General features: G+C 36.3%; 1 protein-coding gene across 1 annotated transcript in view; it reads right to left on the minus strand.

The window, feature by feature from the left end:
- Window positions 1–17,489: 17,489 nt before the first annotated feature.
- LOC107103336 overlaps window positions 17,490–19,543 on the minus strand; it is a 5,485-nt gene continuing 3,431 nt past the window's right edge. Inside the window, exons 3-6 of the mRNA XM_015403005.1 lie at window positions 18,394–18,623; window positions 18,023–18,170; window positions 17,812–17,934; window positions 17,490–17,713 (exon numbers count right to left, since the gene is read on the minus strand). Coding sequence (XP_015258491.1) covers window positions 17,667–17,713; window positions 17,812–17,934; window positions 18,023–18,170; window positions 18,394–18,623 — 548 coding nt within the window. The 3' untranslated portion in view covers window positions 17,490–17,666. The remainder of the gene's footprint in view (window positions 17,714–17,811; window positions 17,935–18,022; window positions 18,171–18,393; window positions 18,624–19,543) is intronic.

Here is a 19,543-nt window from a genome sequence, read left to right on the forward strand (position 1 = left end):
AACGTTATTGATTTTCGGGTTTTGAAAAAAGTGGAACCGGGTCCTTTATAGAACCGGGTTTCGATCCCCATCCCTAGTAAGGAAGGGCCTCAGGTGTAAAAACTATGTCAACAGAGCAGCATAAAGGACACAAGCAGAAGCACTAACTGGAACAATGTGTTTCTGGCTCTAGCTGTAAGCTAAAGAGCTGATCATTTGAATCATGCCCACACCAGTGGATAGCAATAAAACAGCCTGGCCAGAGCAGCTGCTGCTGCTACAGCTGTTCTGTCAGCATTGGGGGTAGATTCGTCTGCTTTACTTCTATTGCCGCTCTTTATTTAGACCATTAGAAACTTAAAACCAAAGATATGGTTTTCTTCTTCTTCTTTGTTTGAAGCCATAAGAGACTGTGGTATATCGCAAACATTGAGATTAATTACCACGTAACATTATATACTTTTTTTTTCACTGAAAAATATATTTAAAATAGCGTTGTTATTTGACTGTTTATTACCTAAACATCGTTTGATGAGCAGACTGACACAATTGTAGTTTAGCGACAATGCATCAAAACGCCTGTAGCCTGTTTCCCTGAATGTACTTTGGGTCGGCGGTTCCCGCGCTGTTTCTGAGGCCATGTTCAATGTGTCCAAGCTAGCAAACAATCAAAGCGCTTAATTCAAAATCGATGTTGTGGATACTCAGAAGTGACAGGCATCCAGCTAAAAAAAAACAAAACAAACAAAACTTGTCAAGTATGAGTGCAAGCTACAAGAACAAGGAAAAGAGTGCTGCAATTCTGGGTTTTTGCCACAGGTTGCAGTATCATTTTAAGTTATGTTGAAAAAACTCTACATCACGTCACAGACTCTGCATCAAACTGACCCAATCAATGTGTTTTTTTGTTGTTTTTTTTCTCCCAAAAAGTCTACATTTGATCACGGCTGCACTTTAAGAAATCGAAATGTGATGAGAGCTGCACAAAATGAAATTTCATTTGATACAAAATGGCAATAATGTTTGTCTAAGTCTAAGTGTAGAGTCTATTTGCCATAATTATAGTCTACAAAAAGTCTTTCATATTTCACAGAAGTCAGCTGGTCTGTGCTAGAAGTAGAACTGGAAGAAAACAACAGAAAATATTATACTACAAGCAAATTAAATGAATAAGAATAAGCACAAAATAACCTAATTACAAAAAACTGAACTGATTAGCAGTGGTCTAAGTGGAGGAACGCATTATAAGGCAGTTTTAGGATTGTTGTCACTGCCTTAGCATGCAGTTTGTTTACTTATACATCTGGTCTGTGCACAGCATGTACGTCCAGTTTGCGAGTATCTTTCCAACCCGAAAGCCCACATTTGACATGTGGTGTTTGTGTTCCTGAACTACAAAGGCAGCTGTCTATTTCCAGCAGCATTTTCATGCCTAAATTAGCATCAGTGAGTTCCAGAGTTTAACACACCCCTCATGGAACACATGCATACATTCAGGAATGTCTGTGTTACGGTTTGACTAAACACTTGATGTATTGATTAATTTAATGATCAAGTTATTAATCAGAGTAGAAGGAAAATGTCCTTTGACTCAGCATTTAGGAACTTGTTTTTATATTGAAAATTAGTCAAATAACTTGTTAAACTTGCAACCTTTGCTGCTGGATCCAAGCTAATGGTACCAACCAAAGATGAGTTCCAACAAATGAAGCTGACTCTATTATCATTATTATAGAAATACAACAGAGATAGGAAGAAAGTGGCCAGGCTCCATGGGGTGATGAGTTAGGCGGATAAAGTGATATAAAAAAGGAAAGGTCACTACAAGAACATTGGGAAATAGGAGGGACCAGCGAGGGAGTGTACAAGGGGAGGAATTTAGGCTTTAGGGAAGGAGAGAGACAGGAAGATGAGGGAGAGTGAGGTTGGGAAACTGAGGGAGGGAGGAGGGACATTCAGAAAGCACGAGGGAGTGCAGCATAGTCCAACCATGAGTCACACATGGAAACCACAAGTGCTTACAACAGACTTCATGTGCTTAGCTCTGCAGCCATATTGTAGAAATGGATTCATTTGAGTTTTATTCAACCCCATTATGGTTGAAAACAGCCTCAATTACCTGCTTAGACTATGATGTTAATTAATAGTTAAAACATTATATGTGAAATTTGATGGTTTCTATATTTTTAGAAACCTTCAGAGCAGTGCTTTAAAGCTTGGAGGTCAAACAGTGAAAGCAGTGAAGGTCACAGACATGGTGCTGATATAAAATCAATAGCTCCTCATTGAGGTGTCTAAATTTGTGTTTGTGAGCCTGCAAAGCGATAAGTGGGGAGGTAAAGGAAAGAGTGGGCTCCTCTCATCCCCCTCTCTCCTCCTTTCCACCAAAGCCAAAGTGTTTCTCTCAGTTTCTCCTGTTGTTTTCTCTGAGACCTGTGATCATGTGAGGCGAGGTGAAGATGGAGAGCTAAGTCTGTCTCATCTGTGAGAGAATAAATAGCTCTGTCACTTCACACAAAAGAATCCTTAACTCTGCTTTTGCTGCTGGTATTTCTTTTGCATTAATATTAAAAGGACATTTTATATATAAATATAAAAAGATCTACCCGTAAACATCTATTCCTGTTGTTTATTTACTCATATTCTTACATTGAAGCAACAAAAGCAATACCTTTTTAGGAATATTTGCCTAAAATATACCAATATGCTGTGTCGTTTCTTTATTTTCTGTACAGTCTGTATCTGTAATCATGGCTTGTAGATAAGCACTGACAAAGTAAATATAAATACCTACCCTATGAAAACTTCTAGAAAGTTTTATTTTCCTTCGGCTTCCATCAGTGCTGAATTTATGTGGCAATGTAGAGACAGCCTTTCAATCAATATCTAATGGTTTACATATTCTATTGTGATCCAGAGGAGGATCACTACAGCCTCAGAAATGGTTCCTGTCCCTTGTCCTGTTCCCAGGCTGCCCTGTGGCACTTGGCAAACAGTGGCCGCCATTTCTCTTATCAGCCGACCTTCTGTCTCTCACACAACCCAGACTGCACCATGTGTTTTAAAAGCTAAGCCACTGCCACATTTAGAGGGCTTTCTTTAGGGTTAGAACTAGGGCTCCAACTAACGATTATTTTACAAATCAATTCATCTGTCTATCATTTTTTCGATTAATAATCGGAAAACCAAAAGTTCCCTAAAGAAGATTTTTGTTTTGCAAAATTAAACCAGGTGAAACTAAAACTTTCCCACTGGAGGCGTTCTGGATAGAGCATAATGACAAACATTTTTTTTTTAAATCTAAAATGTGAATTTTTAACATTTTTTTTTTTTACAATTTTGATATAATTACTGCTCTAAATGGGTTACACTGTCAGCTTAAGACATTTTGTACCATCTCTATACTCTATTTAATGATTAATCAATTACTAAATTAGTTGATGGTCATTTCAATAATCGATTAATCCTGAAAAATTGTTTCAACCCTAGTTAGAACTAAAATGTGTCTGATTGAATTGATAAAAATCATGTCTTTATGATAAAAATGTAATGAATTTCAAAACAATTGCTAGTCTATTGGATTTCAATGGGTGCAGCATTGCAACCACAGATATACTTTGTTATAGGAAAACACAATATATCAGCATTAACATCTATTTTGGCTGATATTAGACATCATTCAACACCATATATCTAAACTGTACTATAATGTAGAAAAACAATGTCTGCAGTGTTGTCCTTTTATCAGTGAGGTCAAAGCATATGGAAATAAATATCAGCAAATATTAGTTATTGTCTATAAGGATGTTATAAATATCTAATGGAAATGTCAATCCAAATTTTTATGCTGTTTTTTCCCCCTAGTTTTTCCACTTCCTGGAAAAGTTGGCCATGGTCAGTTTTTAGACTTTTTCATTTTGCTTACACAATTGTAAAACAGAAAGAAATTTCGCTTGGAACAGCTCTCTGGACAATTTAATCTTCTTTTTTTTTAAGTGCAGTCTTGAAAAATATTTAAAATATATATATATATAAAAATAGTAATATAAACATATACGTTTTTATGTTTGTTTCAAATTTTAGCTTTTCACCTCTCATTTTTTTATATGTACCCTGATTACAAAAAGTAAATCATCCCTCAATAGTATATCTTTCAGGAATACACTATTCAGGGATCTGGAGAACAATAAATTGCCCTATCTGTTTTGACAAAGAGAGTTTGACCAAATTTTATTAGTGTGAATAAAGGAAACTCCAACAAAATCTGACTGGGTATACCATTTGTGTTGACTATTTCATTTTCAACTTTTTTTTTGTTTGTTTGTTCGTTAGTTTTTGTTTTTTTTTGTACAAAAAGATGGAAAGAAAGAAATACAAATGAGTTTCCTGCAGTAAACAAATAAATAACTATGTCCTTAGATTCTAAAGGGGTCTTAAATTACATGTCTGCTTTGAAGGTGTTAAAATAAATTTAAGCCATATGCTACAGCTGACAAGTTGATATCTGATTCATAGATTCCATAAATGTAAATAAAAAAGATGGTTTTTCAAACTTTTTAAAGTGTTTAGAGTTTCAGTAATCCCTTTTATGTTCAAAGGTAAATAGAAAAATTAAAATATCTCTAAAACACTGCTTGATTTTTTTCCAATATTTGTGAAAACGTTGGTTAAAGAAAGAAAGGAGGAAAAAAAAGCAGGCACAGGCTCAGAAAGAGCGAGTCGCCCGCGGCCCTGGTCATAGAAGAACCGCCACTGCTCACGCGCCTAGTTTAGTGCGCGCGTGCTGCCGTCCGTCCCTCGCTACAGAAGCAGGACAGAGGGAATAAAAACTGCTTTCCACCCCATTTCTTTGGTTTAAACAGCTTATACAGCAGAGCTGGAAACATGACGATAGATGTTTATCTGTGTCTTAGCTAGTGTGTAAACAACAGACCGATCACTTATTATAAAATTTAAGGTTATTTATCAAGTTTAAATAACAGTTTCTTTTTTCATTCCGCCCTATAAAGAAAGACAAACTTAAACACGCCCTTTACCCATAAACAAACAAACAAACAAACTATATTTTTGTAAGAGGAAACGCAAAACATGGAGAACGTCATGAAAAAGCAGAGTTTTGTTGAAGCCTTACCTTGTAAATGGTTAAAGTGAGCAGCAGAAAGCAGAAGGACTGATATGAATGTGCGGCTGAAGAAGCGTCCTCCTCACTGAGCAGAGCCCACACCCAGCCTTCAACACTTCCCTCACACACTCAACAGGTTGGCTCGCTTTTTAACACAAAGAAGGGGGCTGTGTTCAAAGCCTTGCTAAAGCTTTGCTGGATGGTAGCTGATCCCGGTTCGGTTTCCGCTTACTTTAAACCCAGGAAGCGCCAAAGAACGGGGAGGGGAAGCTGATCCAGAGTCAGCCTACTGTGTTATTGGAAAGGAAACTGTTCAAATTAGGCAGTTATAGGTTTGAGGGATCAAAATAAAGAAAATTACTACATATAGATTGAATAGGTCTTAAAAAAAAAAAAAAAAAACTCTCACGTACACATTTAATAAATTTTAAATAGTGACATTTATTAGAATTTCAACATGCATTTAGCTGGGCGACATTTATTTTCACGAATTCTGTTACAACATATAAGTCAATATATATAATTAATCACACATCACCAATTTGAATGAACACCATTTTATCAAACTTATGATCATTTTCTATTAAAGGCCCTAGAAGCCTTCTACAACATTTGATGTCAGTTTATGCACCTGTAGAGAGAGCCCTCTATGCTGTATGGGCAGTGCTACTAGTAATATAAGGACATATAAGGGAAAAAATTGACAAAATCGGAGGTGGAGCTATTGAGATTCAACTAATTTAGTCTTTGACATTTTAAGGCTTTTTATAATGGCGTATCAGAAATAACATGGGGATGCTGATTGCTTTATGTCTGTACAGGTAAAGCCAAATCTTCTGAGATGTGCTTCCTCCTACTGTCCCACCATGCTCCCGTTCTCTCCAACCACAACCTCCCAGCTCCTCTTTGTGACTGAAACAGGTTTGTCGGGATCGGGATCAGATATCACTGTCGTTTTCCTTTTTCCGACTGGGTAAGGAGAGAGAAGGGAGTGGCAGCAGTTAACATGGCAGTCTGAGAAGGGGAGCAACTTTTAATTCAGACCAGCTCCTGATCAGTAGAAATGTCTTACCTGGGTCTCTTAGCACATTGGTTATCTAGGACAGAAAAAAAACAACAACAGATGTTTTTGCAGATATTTGTGTGATTTTGATCAATCAGTCATTCTGAAAAGCTAAACTTGTCCTTTGTTGATGACTGGAGAACTTACAGACGACAAGGCCGATTCCTCCACCTATCAACAAGCAGGCAAAGATCAGGCCTCCGATTCTTAGCCTTTCATAGTCTGTCAGACAAAGGAGCAGACACATCCAGCTGTTAGATAAAAAAATCACCCAGATTTTGAATAAAAGCTGTCATTGCATTTGACTTTTCTACATTCTGACCCTCTGGTGGCTTGTGTCTGATTCAATGCAATAGAAAGCTGTGTGTTCCCACTTACTGTAAACGAATGGGTCTGAAGAACCGACACCAAAGCAGGAAGGCGTAGAAAAAAAGAAAAGAAAACAAAAATTATTTAGTTACAGTTTTTAGTCAGTCAGCCAAACAGCAGATTTGTGCCTATTTCCATTTCCCAATTGCATCTCAAAAGCTTTAATGAATTGCAAAATACTGTGAAACTTTCACATTAGAAAACATTGCTTCTTTCAGCACCTCAGTAATTTGTTTGTTGTATTGACATTAGATGTAACCATGGATTGGCTACTGACTCCAAGGTTCATTTTCAGGTTTTTAAATATTACAGATTCAAAACAGCGAAAAACTTTAATATCATTCCTTATAAAGCAGTGATTCCCAACCGGGGGTACGTGTTCCCCTAGTGGACCGCGAGTGCATCGCAAAGGGTGCATAAAAATATGTTATTTTTGAGGTAGTAAAATAAAATAGGATTGGGATCTATTTTTCTTTGGGAGGACCCAATCAAAAATTTAAAAAAGCTTTTATTCAACCAAAAACTAAGTTTTTAGTATATGTGTGTGTGCACCTTAAGCTTTGACCCACATCCAAACCAAGCAAAATATCAGATTTTATGAAGAGAACAGCCTGGGATCAGCTGTTTCTTTACACAGAGCTATAGGAGCTCATCAAAGCAGCTTAGGTGTTGTAATGAAAACAAAGTAAAACTTATTAAGTCCGTCTGACTATAACTTTTGTTCTGCATTTCCCCCCCATTTCATCAAGTTTAAATGGGATTATAATGGAGTTACTCAGAGGAGCTCGAGTTTATTTATTCTGATTTCTTACTAACTTCCAGGTAACATATTTATTTTATGTTTTTTTTTTAGATGGAAGGAATAAAATGCCTCAGAATTAAATGCTCAAGTTAAAAGATTTAGTAAGGGTTCCACTTTTGGACAATCATCCATACTTTTGACTGAGTGGGGGACTCATGGTCAGAAAAAAGGCCCAAAGGGGTACCGAAGTCAAACAACATTTGGAAACACTGATCTAAGGTGTGTTTAATGAGATGCAAGACGGAAAAAAACAAAAAAAAACTGGTTCAAATAATCAAAGTGAATCAAGAAAACAACACATAGACGCTAAATGATGTAACTTCACTATAGATTCTAGACTCAAATCTCCCATCTGGTGATACTGAGTCTGAATGAAACTTAAAATTGTTCCCAGATCAACGGCTCAATGAAAAAAGAAGAAGAGGTTTGGACTTACTTGCTTCAGCTTCCATAAAAATGGAAAACAGTGCTAGAAAAAGTAGAGAAAAAAATAATTATTTTAAAGTTAAGTGAGTAAAACTTCTTCTTTTTGAAGTTTAATTCTCCACATGTTCAATTAAAATGATTTTATATTGAAACCAGTTATTATTCTGCAATAGATAACTCTATAAATTGTCTTTTGTTCTATGTAATGTGCTTTTTTGTTTTAATTACCTGCCAGGAAAGTGACAAGAGTGATATGTCCCATCTTGAACACAACAGACAGTCAGCTATAAAGAGACAAAGATAAACATACATGGAGATAACAGGACCGTGAGACATTTTTCTCATCACTTTTTCTTTCCTGGTCTCTTAGTGTCCTACAGACCAGCGACACTCTGTACTTTGCCCTTTCCTCAGGAAGAATGTCCTCGTGGTGAGAGAGGTCAGTGCCTCGTCAGCAGGGTATTCTGGGTATTTGTAGAGTAAACAGCAGATCATTTTTTGTTATGGGTCGAAACCCAGCATGTCTATAGAAAACGGCCCTTCGGCTTAAACTTGACTGGAGAGAGTTGTTTAGCGACCGGCCAAAAGTAGTCATGTGATTTACTGATCTGCTTTGGTTCCACCTCTGATGCTCTCTGTTTGATCACAGTGAAAAAATAGGACTGATTATGAAATACTTAGGTTTTCCCAAAGCAGATGTAATTCATATTGATTGGTATAATAAATGGCATACCTACTAGAATTTTTTTTTTTTTTTAAGTTACCAATTTAAGCTGTTATAGAACAATAAAACCCATTATTTTATTGTCTTCTTTCTTTCTTCTTTGGTAAACTTTGCGGGCTGAAACATTAGGGAATACACGTATGGTGAAATACAAGTTACTAACTCCTTTCTGGGCTTCCTTTGGCTTAATGAAATGCTATCTATCAATTTTTATTGTATTCAATAGTATTTTTCACAGCCATTACATTTTTTATCTATGATAACCAAAAGCTAAAGCAGATGCAAACATGCTGGAGTGAAATATATGTGTTTTGTGCGTTAATATGCATATTCCAGAAAGATTTAAAACTGATTTTAAGATTAATGTGTGGTTTCATGCATTTTTATGAGAGCCAGTTCTTGCCTTTGTGACCTTGGCCAAATTAAATGTGTGTCTAATGTGTTCAAAGTTGCTGATTCCTTATTTTTGCTGTATTTAACTGTCATAAGTGTTCTAAAATTTAGAATTGAAATTGCCCTGTTTGTTTCTGTGACCAGAAGAACAAAAGGCAGAAGATGAAATTAATAAAATATTTTTTTTAGGGGGGTATGTTTAACCAGATTGGTTGCAAAATAACACATTTTCTATCTGCATCTTATCCAGCCTCCTCATCTGACGTGTTGCATCAGCATCTCTCCAGCTGAACATCAAGTGGAAACACAGATAATGCAGACGCCTCTCATGTCTCTATCTCTGTCCCTTCCATTATGACCTTCGTCAGGTGACTTCTCAGTGTTAGCATCAGGTTGCACTTAACAAGTCAAGGTCAACAGGGCCTTTGTCTTCCAGAAGCCATGTGTTAAAATGCCTTCCACAACATAAAGGCATTTGTTCTGGGACCTCAAGCATCAGTGGTTTCTGCCACTCTGAAAACAAGGATGCTTGAGTCTATGCAAAAATTCTTTAATATCCTGGGTATATAGTTAAGGAAAATAAAAATAAAAAACCTAGAAAAAAGCCAGATTAGTTTCATTGAAACAGTTAATCATCATCCTATCTGTATATAAGAAAAAAATAATTGTGAACAAGTAACAATAAGGAAACATTAAGAAATCTTTCTGTGCTAATCAATAACCAAGATCCCTCGAATGTTGTCAAGCGTTCTACTCCCCCCCCCCACCCCCTTACCTGAGGTGATGATCCAGGAGCAGAGGAGCGTTTGTGAAAACTCCAAGACCGTGCCAGGTTAAAAGTGCCTTTTCTTTTTTACCCGAATAAGTACTTTGAGCTCCTCCTCTTTGTTTGGGATAGAAACAATCGTACTGTATGTGCACAAGCACACTGTGAGTGTGACATGGCTGCCAGGCTGACGCATGTATGGATCGAAAGCCAGTTTTAGTGTTATTCCATAAACATCAACAAGTGCGTGTGCATAGTGGAGACTACCTTTTTTACTCACACTTAAAAGCCTTCACAGCATTGCAAAAGTGGCCATGGCCCTTGAACTTCACTTTTTGTCACACTGAAACCAATGTAATATATTTGATTGGGCTTTTATTTGGTAGACCAACATGAGGTGGTGTTAAATTGCAAAAATGCACAAATCATTTGGAAAAAGCCAAACAAGAACAAAGATGCATCCATTAACATTAGGATTCAGATTTTTTACCTAAACATGAACAATTAGTTTTCCTGGGATATACACACATCAATAAGCCTTGAACTAAACCATTTTTAAAGGCACTCTCATCACACCTCACGCAGACTGTCTGCCTGTATTTAATTTGTATGATAAAAGTCTTTATTTGTTGACTATGATAATTGTTCACTTGAATCTAATCAAAAAAGACATTTTAAATTTGAACATTGTATCAGTTCATTGTACAAAATATCTTAATACAACTATGTGGGCTTAATGTGAAATATGTTTAAAACCTGCTTAAAAATTGTTGATTTCAAAAGGTCCTTTTATTCAATCAAAGCAGGCTGTTGTTAATAACTGCATAGTGATTTCTGCTCTTGATGTTCTATCAAACATTGTCAAATAAATGATATTTTTCTTCCATCAGACCACAACACCTTCTTTCTTATGGTTACTATGTTCTCCATCACTGATTATGGGTCATTTTAAACAGGAATTCTGTCTTTCTTACAACTAATACCTTATTCCTGAAACTCGTCAGTAAACACCAGATTTGGGATCTACAAATTGTTCTCCTTTCATCAGATGTGTCCCCCTGAGCTTGGAGTTTCTAGCGATCCTCCATTGTTGCCAAGCCTCTCCTTGCTGCTGCTCTGATCTTCTTTTTTGTCACACTGTTGGATATAAGCCTTACATTTTTTTACATATTAAAATATGCAGCTCATACATCATTTTCTAGGCATCTGTGTGATAATGTGGTAATAATAACTTAAAAGGCCATATATAGGCGTATACATATACATCATTATTAAGAGTACTTAGGTACTGTGCAAATTAAGGATAGGACAAACCTCATAATATTCATCTTATGCTATACAGATGGTCTGTCTGTATTGATAAAGATTCACTCACATCGGCATGGCGAGTGCTTGAAATATCTGATATGGGAAGGCAAGTTGGTCTTATCTTCTAATTAGTTTTCTTTAGAATTATTTGACCACTTAAGAGCCCTCATAAAGAGAGTTTGGAGTACTTTAACCTTCAGCTCTAGATTATCAGGTCATCCTCAGTGGATATGGCAAAACATCATGTCTCATTTATTTCTACAGTAAAAGAAGAAGGCATTTGACTACATTTATTGTATGTAAAAATATAACTTTTATAAAATGCAAAGTAAAATTTTTGGTGTGTTTAAATATGAAAAAAGATTTTACTTAATTTATGTAATTTTTCAAATTCATGCGAGTTTGTACGTCAAGTTAAACGGCATACCGATCAAGTGTTAAAAAGAATAAGTTGTCTTTAGGATCTCTGCACCTTTCTCATTTTCTCTTCATCCTTAAACATGTCTATAAAAATAAAAAAAATTCTTAAATATTTTGCTAATTCTAGAGTAGTATCTTTGAAGCTTTTGCTCAGTATGTTAGCTTATTTATATATATATAGCTGTCAAGCAGTTATTATCCATCCCATCTATCACTGAAACCCTGCAGGTTCTGCTGCTCATCTTTGCTTTGGTGGCCGACAGTGATAAAGATTCAGATGGTGAATTTGCCCAACCTGTCTGGGGAGTTATCTTATTCCCTGATCTTAGCTGCTGAAGGCTGTTTCAGATCCTTTTAAGGTAAAATAGTGATCCATTTCTCTGCTCAATGAAACTCGTTGCAACTTCATCGCCACACATTTTAGTTCAGTGAGAAAATGCTATAAATCCTTGTCTGCAGGAGGTTTTTCCCTGACAATGTACAAATTATGTAAAGGTCTTTGGTTTACCACTATAAAGCCAATTTCAGTGTTGATCAAAATCAGAATATCACATTTATTGTCATTGCTTTTGCTTCTTATCCAAAAGACTACTTTTTCCAGATGATTCTTAAATGTATAGGCAAGACAAAAACACAAGGGAGTGTGTGTTGCAAGACGTGTTTTTCCACTCCCCCCCCTTCCCCTCTCTCACCACAGGCTCTGTAGTTTTCTGGTCTCTGGGGCTTTGTCAGGTATCCAGGTATCATCCGGCGCTCCTGCTGCTTTTACTACTTGAAATAAAACTTGTAATACAGAATTTTAACCTTCTCTCAGACACTTTGAGATATAATTTATTCTCAGATTTTCAAGCCTTTCTTCTCAGTACATATTTCAACAATGTAATGATGTGATAGACTATTTTTAACTCTAACAGTAAGACACAGAGTCTTGTGTCAGTCTCTTCACAAGTGACAGCTGCCAGGAAAAAAGCTGATAGAGAGAAAGACAAATACAATATCCCAAAGTTTATGTGTGAGTGTCTGTTGTTGTTTTTTTTTCCAGTGATAACAGAAAAACAAACAACAAGATTCCTGGTGCCAAGGAAGCAAAGAAATAATACCCAGAGTTAATCGCCTCCACTAAACTGTTTACATCCCCTAATTATAATGTATTTATAATGACGGTTCATTATCACATTACTATTCTAACATTTAACTTCAAGAAATATTTACCCCAAATCCTAATTTAAGGCCTAGAATACTTGAAACTTAAACCTTGTCCAGATTGTATGGCCTCTGTGGTGATAGGAGAAGAAAACATCCAAATGCTCTAGAGCCATTTATCAGAGTGTTTGCTGGTTTCCTGTGTCATTGCTAACGAGATTAGATAATGGTCACTCCGCTTCAGGACATTTATCAAGCCAAAGATTAAATTACATGAGTGCTGCTTTAATATACAGAGGACACTGATTACAGAAAGACTGCTGTTATATGTAGAATGCTTTTACTGATCATACAGAGTGTTTTGTTATGTTGCATCCACAAACTCCACAGTTTTTTTCTTTTAGACATACGCAAAGTTGTGAATAACTATAAAGTGATAGGAAGATGATGATTTATAAGGTAGAAAAAGGGCTGTGTTAAGCAGATCATTAAACTATTTATCAAGATTTGAAAACATAGTGGAGTACTGTTAACTACATTTGAAAAGTAAAAGGAGTATTTCACTCAGTAGAAAATATCTATACGATACATTTAGAGATCATGCAGAGAATCTGGTTTCTTATCTGAACAATAAAACAACATCAAGTGTAGGAAAACTAATGCTGTGAAGCATGGGGGTGGAATTATAATGCAATGCGAGGGATTTGCTTCAACTCTTATAGGGATGTTGCTCTTAGAGAAACAGGCGAAGCTAAAATTTGTAAGCTTCCAAACATGTTTTTTTTTTTTTTTTTTTTTTACAAAATTATCCCCTTGGGGGGATGAATTCAAATGCATCACACTTTTCAAGTGTTATTGCATGAAAAAAATAGTGTTTTCCTTACACTTTCTGGTAAAATGTGACTCTTGTTGCTCTAGTAGTTCTAGTAGAATAAATTGAAGACGGTGATAATAAGGTTACAAAATGTGGAAAAGTCTGAGGTATTAATGAAATTCACTGTATCTCTTTTATCAGACATTCTTGTCTATAGTAACACTGATAATCATAGGTCAGTCTGAACAACATTAGATGATGATAAATCATCACGTCCTTCTCATTCAATCATAAAAAAAGAGACTAAAAGGTTGACCGAACCATGTTATCTGCTTTTACAAATACTTAAACAGACAGAGGTCAGTAGGAGGTCAAAATAGCAATAAATTTCCAAAAACTGCATAATTGTTCCCACTTTTAAACCTTTTGTATTTCTGTTTTTGACTCTTTTTAACATTTTTGACTTTAACCCTGACACAGGCTGGTTATAATGTGCTTAAACTGTTGTATTGTCAGGGAAAGGTCACAGCTTGATCACACGAACCAGTGAAGGTTATCTCACACGCATGGCCAGGCACACACCTCTGTTATGGTGGTATTTAAGGGTGTTTGTCCATAAACAGCACTAGTAAAGGTCTAAGCACAGGTTAGCTCACATTGCATTAAATCTGTCAGCAAAAGACCTTCTTTAGCTTCTGAATGTTACAGAAATTAAACAGGACAGGAGGAGCTATTGATAACATGATTAGCTACAAACCACACCTCTTCTGCAAGAGCATGCTGTAGCCTTTGTTTCTTCAACAAAAAATAAAAGAAAATGCAAATTTTAACTTAAATAGGAAAATATTCATCTTCCCATGTTGCTCTTTTGAATGTCTTGTTCAGGTACGCAGGAATACATCATCACCTCCAAACACTTAAAAGACATGGATTGTGTCACAGTTAAAGCAAGAGCTCAGGAGCAACATGACCTCACTAACTCCTACACACATGCCCTCTTTTAGCCAAGTCCTGGGAACACCACAGACTTCCATTCAGTGGATCTGAATATAACAGAATCCCATTTAAGGAAGAGTCCAGCACATAGTGAACCAAGGAATGGATGAGCAGCTGAATCAACACGTTGCTCCATACTTACTCTGTTGTATCAGCTCAAAGACGAGGGAGAAATATCTCCTGCTGGCTTTCTCCTCAGTGCGTGTGTGAGTGTGTGTGTGCTGAGGATGTTCGTCTTTGTGAAAATGTGTGTCTTCTGCAGATTAGAACTCAAAGTGATGTTTCCAACCCCTTTTTATCTTTTCCTGTCTTTTTTCCCCACAATCATATAACTATAAAATGCATTCCAATATAAACATGGTCAAGTCAGAATAATAATAAAAAAAACACTGTATTGATCTACTGTATGAAAAATTTTCGTCAAGTGTGAAAAAAGTAATCTAACCTAAGAAAAACTGCTGTGATCCTCTTGGCAAAAACAGCTGCCATCAAACATTGTGTCTAAGATCTCTTTTTAAAGAAGATTCCTCACTAAGCAACAATGGAGGATTTTTCAATCATAAACAATCTGCTTTGTATCATGGAATGGAAGCATCTCAGTCAGATTTGTATCCAGGGCTAATATTGGCCACTTCTTTTTTCAATCATTCAGTTAAAGACTTCATGCACCTTAAAAAATGTAAATCTATATCAGTCACTCAAAATGAGTGAGTTTGTTCTTCAATTGAGGAGATAAAATAGACATTTTGCCAATAGAGCAATACAATTTAGATTTAAAATAATAAGACAGAACTGAATTCTCTTATTTCAAGTGCATATTTAATTATCTTATTTTAACAGTAAAAATACTCATTCCATTGGCAATTTTTCATAACCTACCTATTCAAATCAAGGGTAAAAACATTTAATTGAAGACATTTTTGCTTATTTGTAGATCGTTTTTCCAGTGTGGTGTGATTAGGATCACTGTACTGTTACATAACCTAAGACAGCTTGAGCGAAAGATCTCACTTGGTGATGTTTTTTTCCCTTTAAGAGTTTCTGCACCGCAAACATTGAAATATAAGTTAGACAATATTTCTTGAAATATGATTCTTTTCATTATTTTAGGCAGGTAAGGCACTTTGCCACTGGTATAAGAGGATTTTAAAATAATTATTTTGTCTTCTTTTAAGAGCATAATATATTTTTATCTTATTTTAAGGGCAAAAATATTTATTCCATTAACAAATCCTCTTATGTATCTGTTCCAATTAAGGGCAAATACAGCTAGTTCCTGAAATGTTTCAAATATTAAAACATATTGTCCAAGTCCCAAAGAGGAAGAGCTGCCTCAGGCCTTCACAACATAACCACCATGAAAAACCAGTTTTTGGTAAATGTGAGTCATGCCTGGAATCAAGAAGCTTAAGGCAATTTATTGCAGACTGAATTCAGAAAGTCTGTTTCTCGTCTGGGTGGTGTGCTGTCTCAGAGCTTATCAGATTTCTTTATGTGTTGCAGAAGTAAGGCATGCATGTGGCTGGTAAAGTGGAACTAAAAATTAATGGTTAATCACAGTTGTTTCATAACTGTTTCATAAACATCAATTTTAAGGAAGTCTGCTCTTATAGCTGAGAATAAGCGGCAAATGTGAGCTGCTGCTTTTCAAGCTCTGTCAGCAGATTTACTATTCCCCTTTTAACTGTTGCATTGTTAAGGAAATAAAGTTTGATAAAACATACATGACAACACCACTAGGGGGCAACAAACACATGAGGAAATTTTCTCTCGCCTGTCCCCTTTACAATTACAATCTGCAACAGATGCAGCTTTTCACTTTTAACTGTGAAAAATGCAATATAGTTACATTACAGTAGCAGCCATTCAAAATGGCCTTTACCAGTCAAACATCAGCTGAATGGCAGCCGACTTCCCTCCAACTCCCAGCAAAATCCCCTCCAACCTCCAGCCACTGGAGTGACCCCCCTTATGCATATTTTTTTACTCTGATTCCACCCTTTCACTGAATTACAGGGTCTGACCAGTAGATGATGCTTCTCTTTAGATCTTAACATCCACAAATCATGACAGAAAGAATATTTTAGTACAAATATAGATGTTTAAAAAGGAATTGTAGTGGACCAGGCAAAGAGCAGCCAAGGGCCCATCAAGGAAAGTGGGGAAATTCTGAATGGCTACTACTGTGGAAGACTGAAATCATTAAACACAAGTTGCTGTGTTATTGCTGTACTATTAGTTCTGTGGTGATGTACTTTTCTGATGTTTCATTGTACTGCAACAGCCCACAATTTAGGGAAGAAAACATGCTATAAGACATCAGTTTTATATTAGACAGCTTTATTTGTGTTACATGGACCTGTCTATTCACTGAAACTGAGTCACAGTCAGCTACACAGGATATACAAATATAAACAAGAAGAGTATTTTAATGCACTGAATCACATGAAATATTAGAAATTAAAGAGGAAAGTAGGATCCATATAAAATAGGTAAAGAAAACTGTTAACAATAAATAGACATTTGAGTTAAACAGCTGTGACCAAAGTGGATCAGAGATCATCTTCCCATATTAAAGATATTAACGTGTCCGCACCAAAGACACTGAACACGGGGCTCCCTATATGTTCAACAATGTGTGACTGTACAAGAAGGAATATTGTACGTGTAAGTATACCAAAGAGTTTTTATGTAGATGTTAAGAATCATTTGAATATTTAGATAATGTTTGACTGTGGTAATTAGTTGATTCTCATTTATGTAACATTGGGTAAAAAGTGGGCCAGAGCTGCTTTATCTTGTAGGCTATCAGGATTGACTTCAGTTCTGCACGTTTCAAGCAAACATGATCACATCCAACTCATCTTTACTTGCATTGATGTAACTTTATTCAAATTAACTGAAACTGATACTAAAAACTGAGAAGAAGAGAAAATAGCTTCAGCTTCCTTTGGAATCAGACCAAACTGATGCTTCATGAAGCATAAACCAGAAAGAAAATATAGAAACACCTCGTTAGTTTAGAAAAGCCACATGTGCTGTTTGCAGTTTGACAGTTTTTAATTCACATTCTGTTGATGGGAAAATAGCTTCATAAAAATGCTGCCCTCATGTGGGGTAATTGGGGTACTGCATTTAAGGTGCACAACACAGCATATTTTTGTGTAAATATGTCCATCATCCAATGATTAAATGTAGAAGATGGAAAGCAGCTCTCAGAGGAAAGTAAAAATCATTTGTAGAAAACGGTTACCATGAGCATCACCTCAGTTAAACTGGATTTAGAAGCACACATTTACAGATAAAGGCAGTTTATCTAAACTGCATTTCTCTTTTTTTCTTCATTCTTTTACAATCGCATCCAGGTCGTCTTCAGTTTCACCTTCACCTAAAAACAAAGATTTTGCATCTTACATTATTTCTTAAGACTTTGTCAACACAGTTTGCTTTTAATATTTTCTACACAATCAATAGGGTGTTGCTTACTAAGACAGTTTTGATGGATGAAAGAATTCGGCAGCAGGAGAAAAATGAGGCCGAAAACCAGAAGGGCCCCAAAGAATCCTCCAATCAAACACCCGATGAGGACAGCGTTGCTGGCACCATTATCTACAGGCGGGAGTGGGGAAAATAAAAACAGCATTTTTTCAGCTATGACCAGATAGGAAGATAACATTTGAAGGATTCATCATTTCACCATAGATATGCAGGACAGCAGTGCATTGATCTGAAGCCTTTGAATGATGACAAACGACTCGTGCATTGTTGTCAGAGTAGGAGGTTCCTTTGAGACTCAAAATAGCCACCAGTTCACCATTCTTTACTTCACAGCTACCATACAGAGCCTGAGGTTAGAGTCAGAAAAGAAAAAGCAAACATTTCATCTCATAATCGTATATTTTATATCTTAGTCATTGAAAGTTGGGTTAAATACAAAGGGCTGGAAACATTCAATACAATTTAAGGTGGCAGAATCTGCAAAACTATTTTGAATCAACACAATAAAGAAAGTAGGTTTATTGTAAGAGGTAAATTAATAACTGCAGTGTCGGACAGTGCCCAGCTCACCTCGGCAATGTCCTCCACCTTGCCGCCAGGGCAGGTCAGAGTGTAGTTTCCATGACTGCAGTAGAAAGTGAAGGTAAGGTTCTTAGATGATTCAGACACTCCACACCTAAACTCTGCAGGCTCGCCCACAGCCACTTTAACGTCAACTGGAAGAGTCCGATAGCCAGAGGGCTTCGGTTTTGGAGCTGATGGGGTGGTAGTGTTAGCCGGAGATGTTGTGGCGTTTTGAGCTGAAGAAGATGAACATTTAAAAACAAAATAATTAAAGTGGAAAAATCAAATGAAAGGGTGCATTTTTCACCCACAATCAAATAATTATAGATGCACTTGGCAGATGTACATTTAAAACAGCGGCGAAGCAGATAAATTCCATAAGGTTGGCCAGGGAGGGACCAATGTGCACTGCTGGGGGGCCAGAAACTGACACAAAAACCAGTTCAGGGTCAATCTGCACTAATAGTACTGCATCAATGGGGAAAAAGAAAACAGTATAATGTTTGTATTTTTTCCAATAAATCCCAGAAGTCAGACCAGATTTTCGTGAAGCCCTTGCTAATAAATTTGCGCACTCATTTATATATGAGGTCTAGATTACTGATGATTCTGCAGAATATTCACATTAAGCTGGTTTAGCAGTTAATCTTTATTTAAACAGAGGACTAGAGGACTGCAGAGACACATGACTGTCACTTCTCTTGCCTAATATGAAAACAAAAAAGAAAATAAGTTCTGTTTGAAATCTTTACTGTTAGTGCGCTGATGTAAACAAGTAATTAGTGCATCTTAATTGTGAGTTTAAGATTCACATACAAACAATAAACATGTCAAATTAATTGTGACATCCCACTTATAATCATCATTACTTCCACTCTTTGGTTTCGAGGGGAACTGCTTGTTGGTGAATTATTTCCTAGGGAAGGCCATGATCATCTCTAGCTCTGCCTTGATTTACATTTTCTATGAAATGTTTCATTTTAGTTTTATCTTATAAAATGCTTTTATAAAAAATAATATCCTTCATGATAGTGGAAAAAATCTTATAATTATTGGCATTCCAGAAATTAAGTCCTTCTTGTAAGGATATGGTTCAGCCCCACCCTGATAGATAAGATGAAAAAGATGGATGGATGGATGGATGGATGGATGGATG

The sequence above is a fragment of the Cyprinodon variegatus genome, unplaced genomic scaffold (genome assembly GCF_000732505.1).
Source record: "Cyprinodon variegatus isolate N-32 unplaced genomic scaffold, C_variegatus-1.0 Scaffold1424, whole genome shotgun sequence".
In the NCBI taxonomy this organism is placed as follows: domain Eukaryota; kingdom Metazoa; phylum Chordata; class Actinopteri; order Cyprinodontiformes; family Cyprinodontidae; genus Cyprinodon; species Cyprinodon variegatus.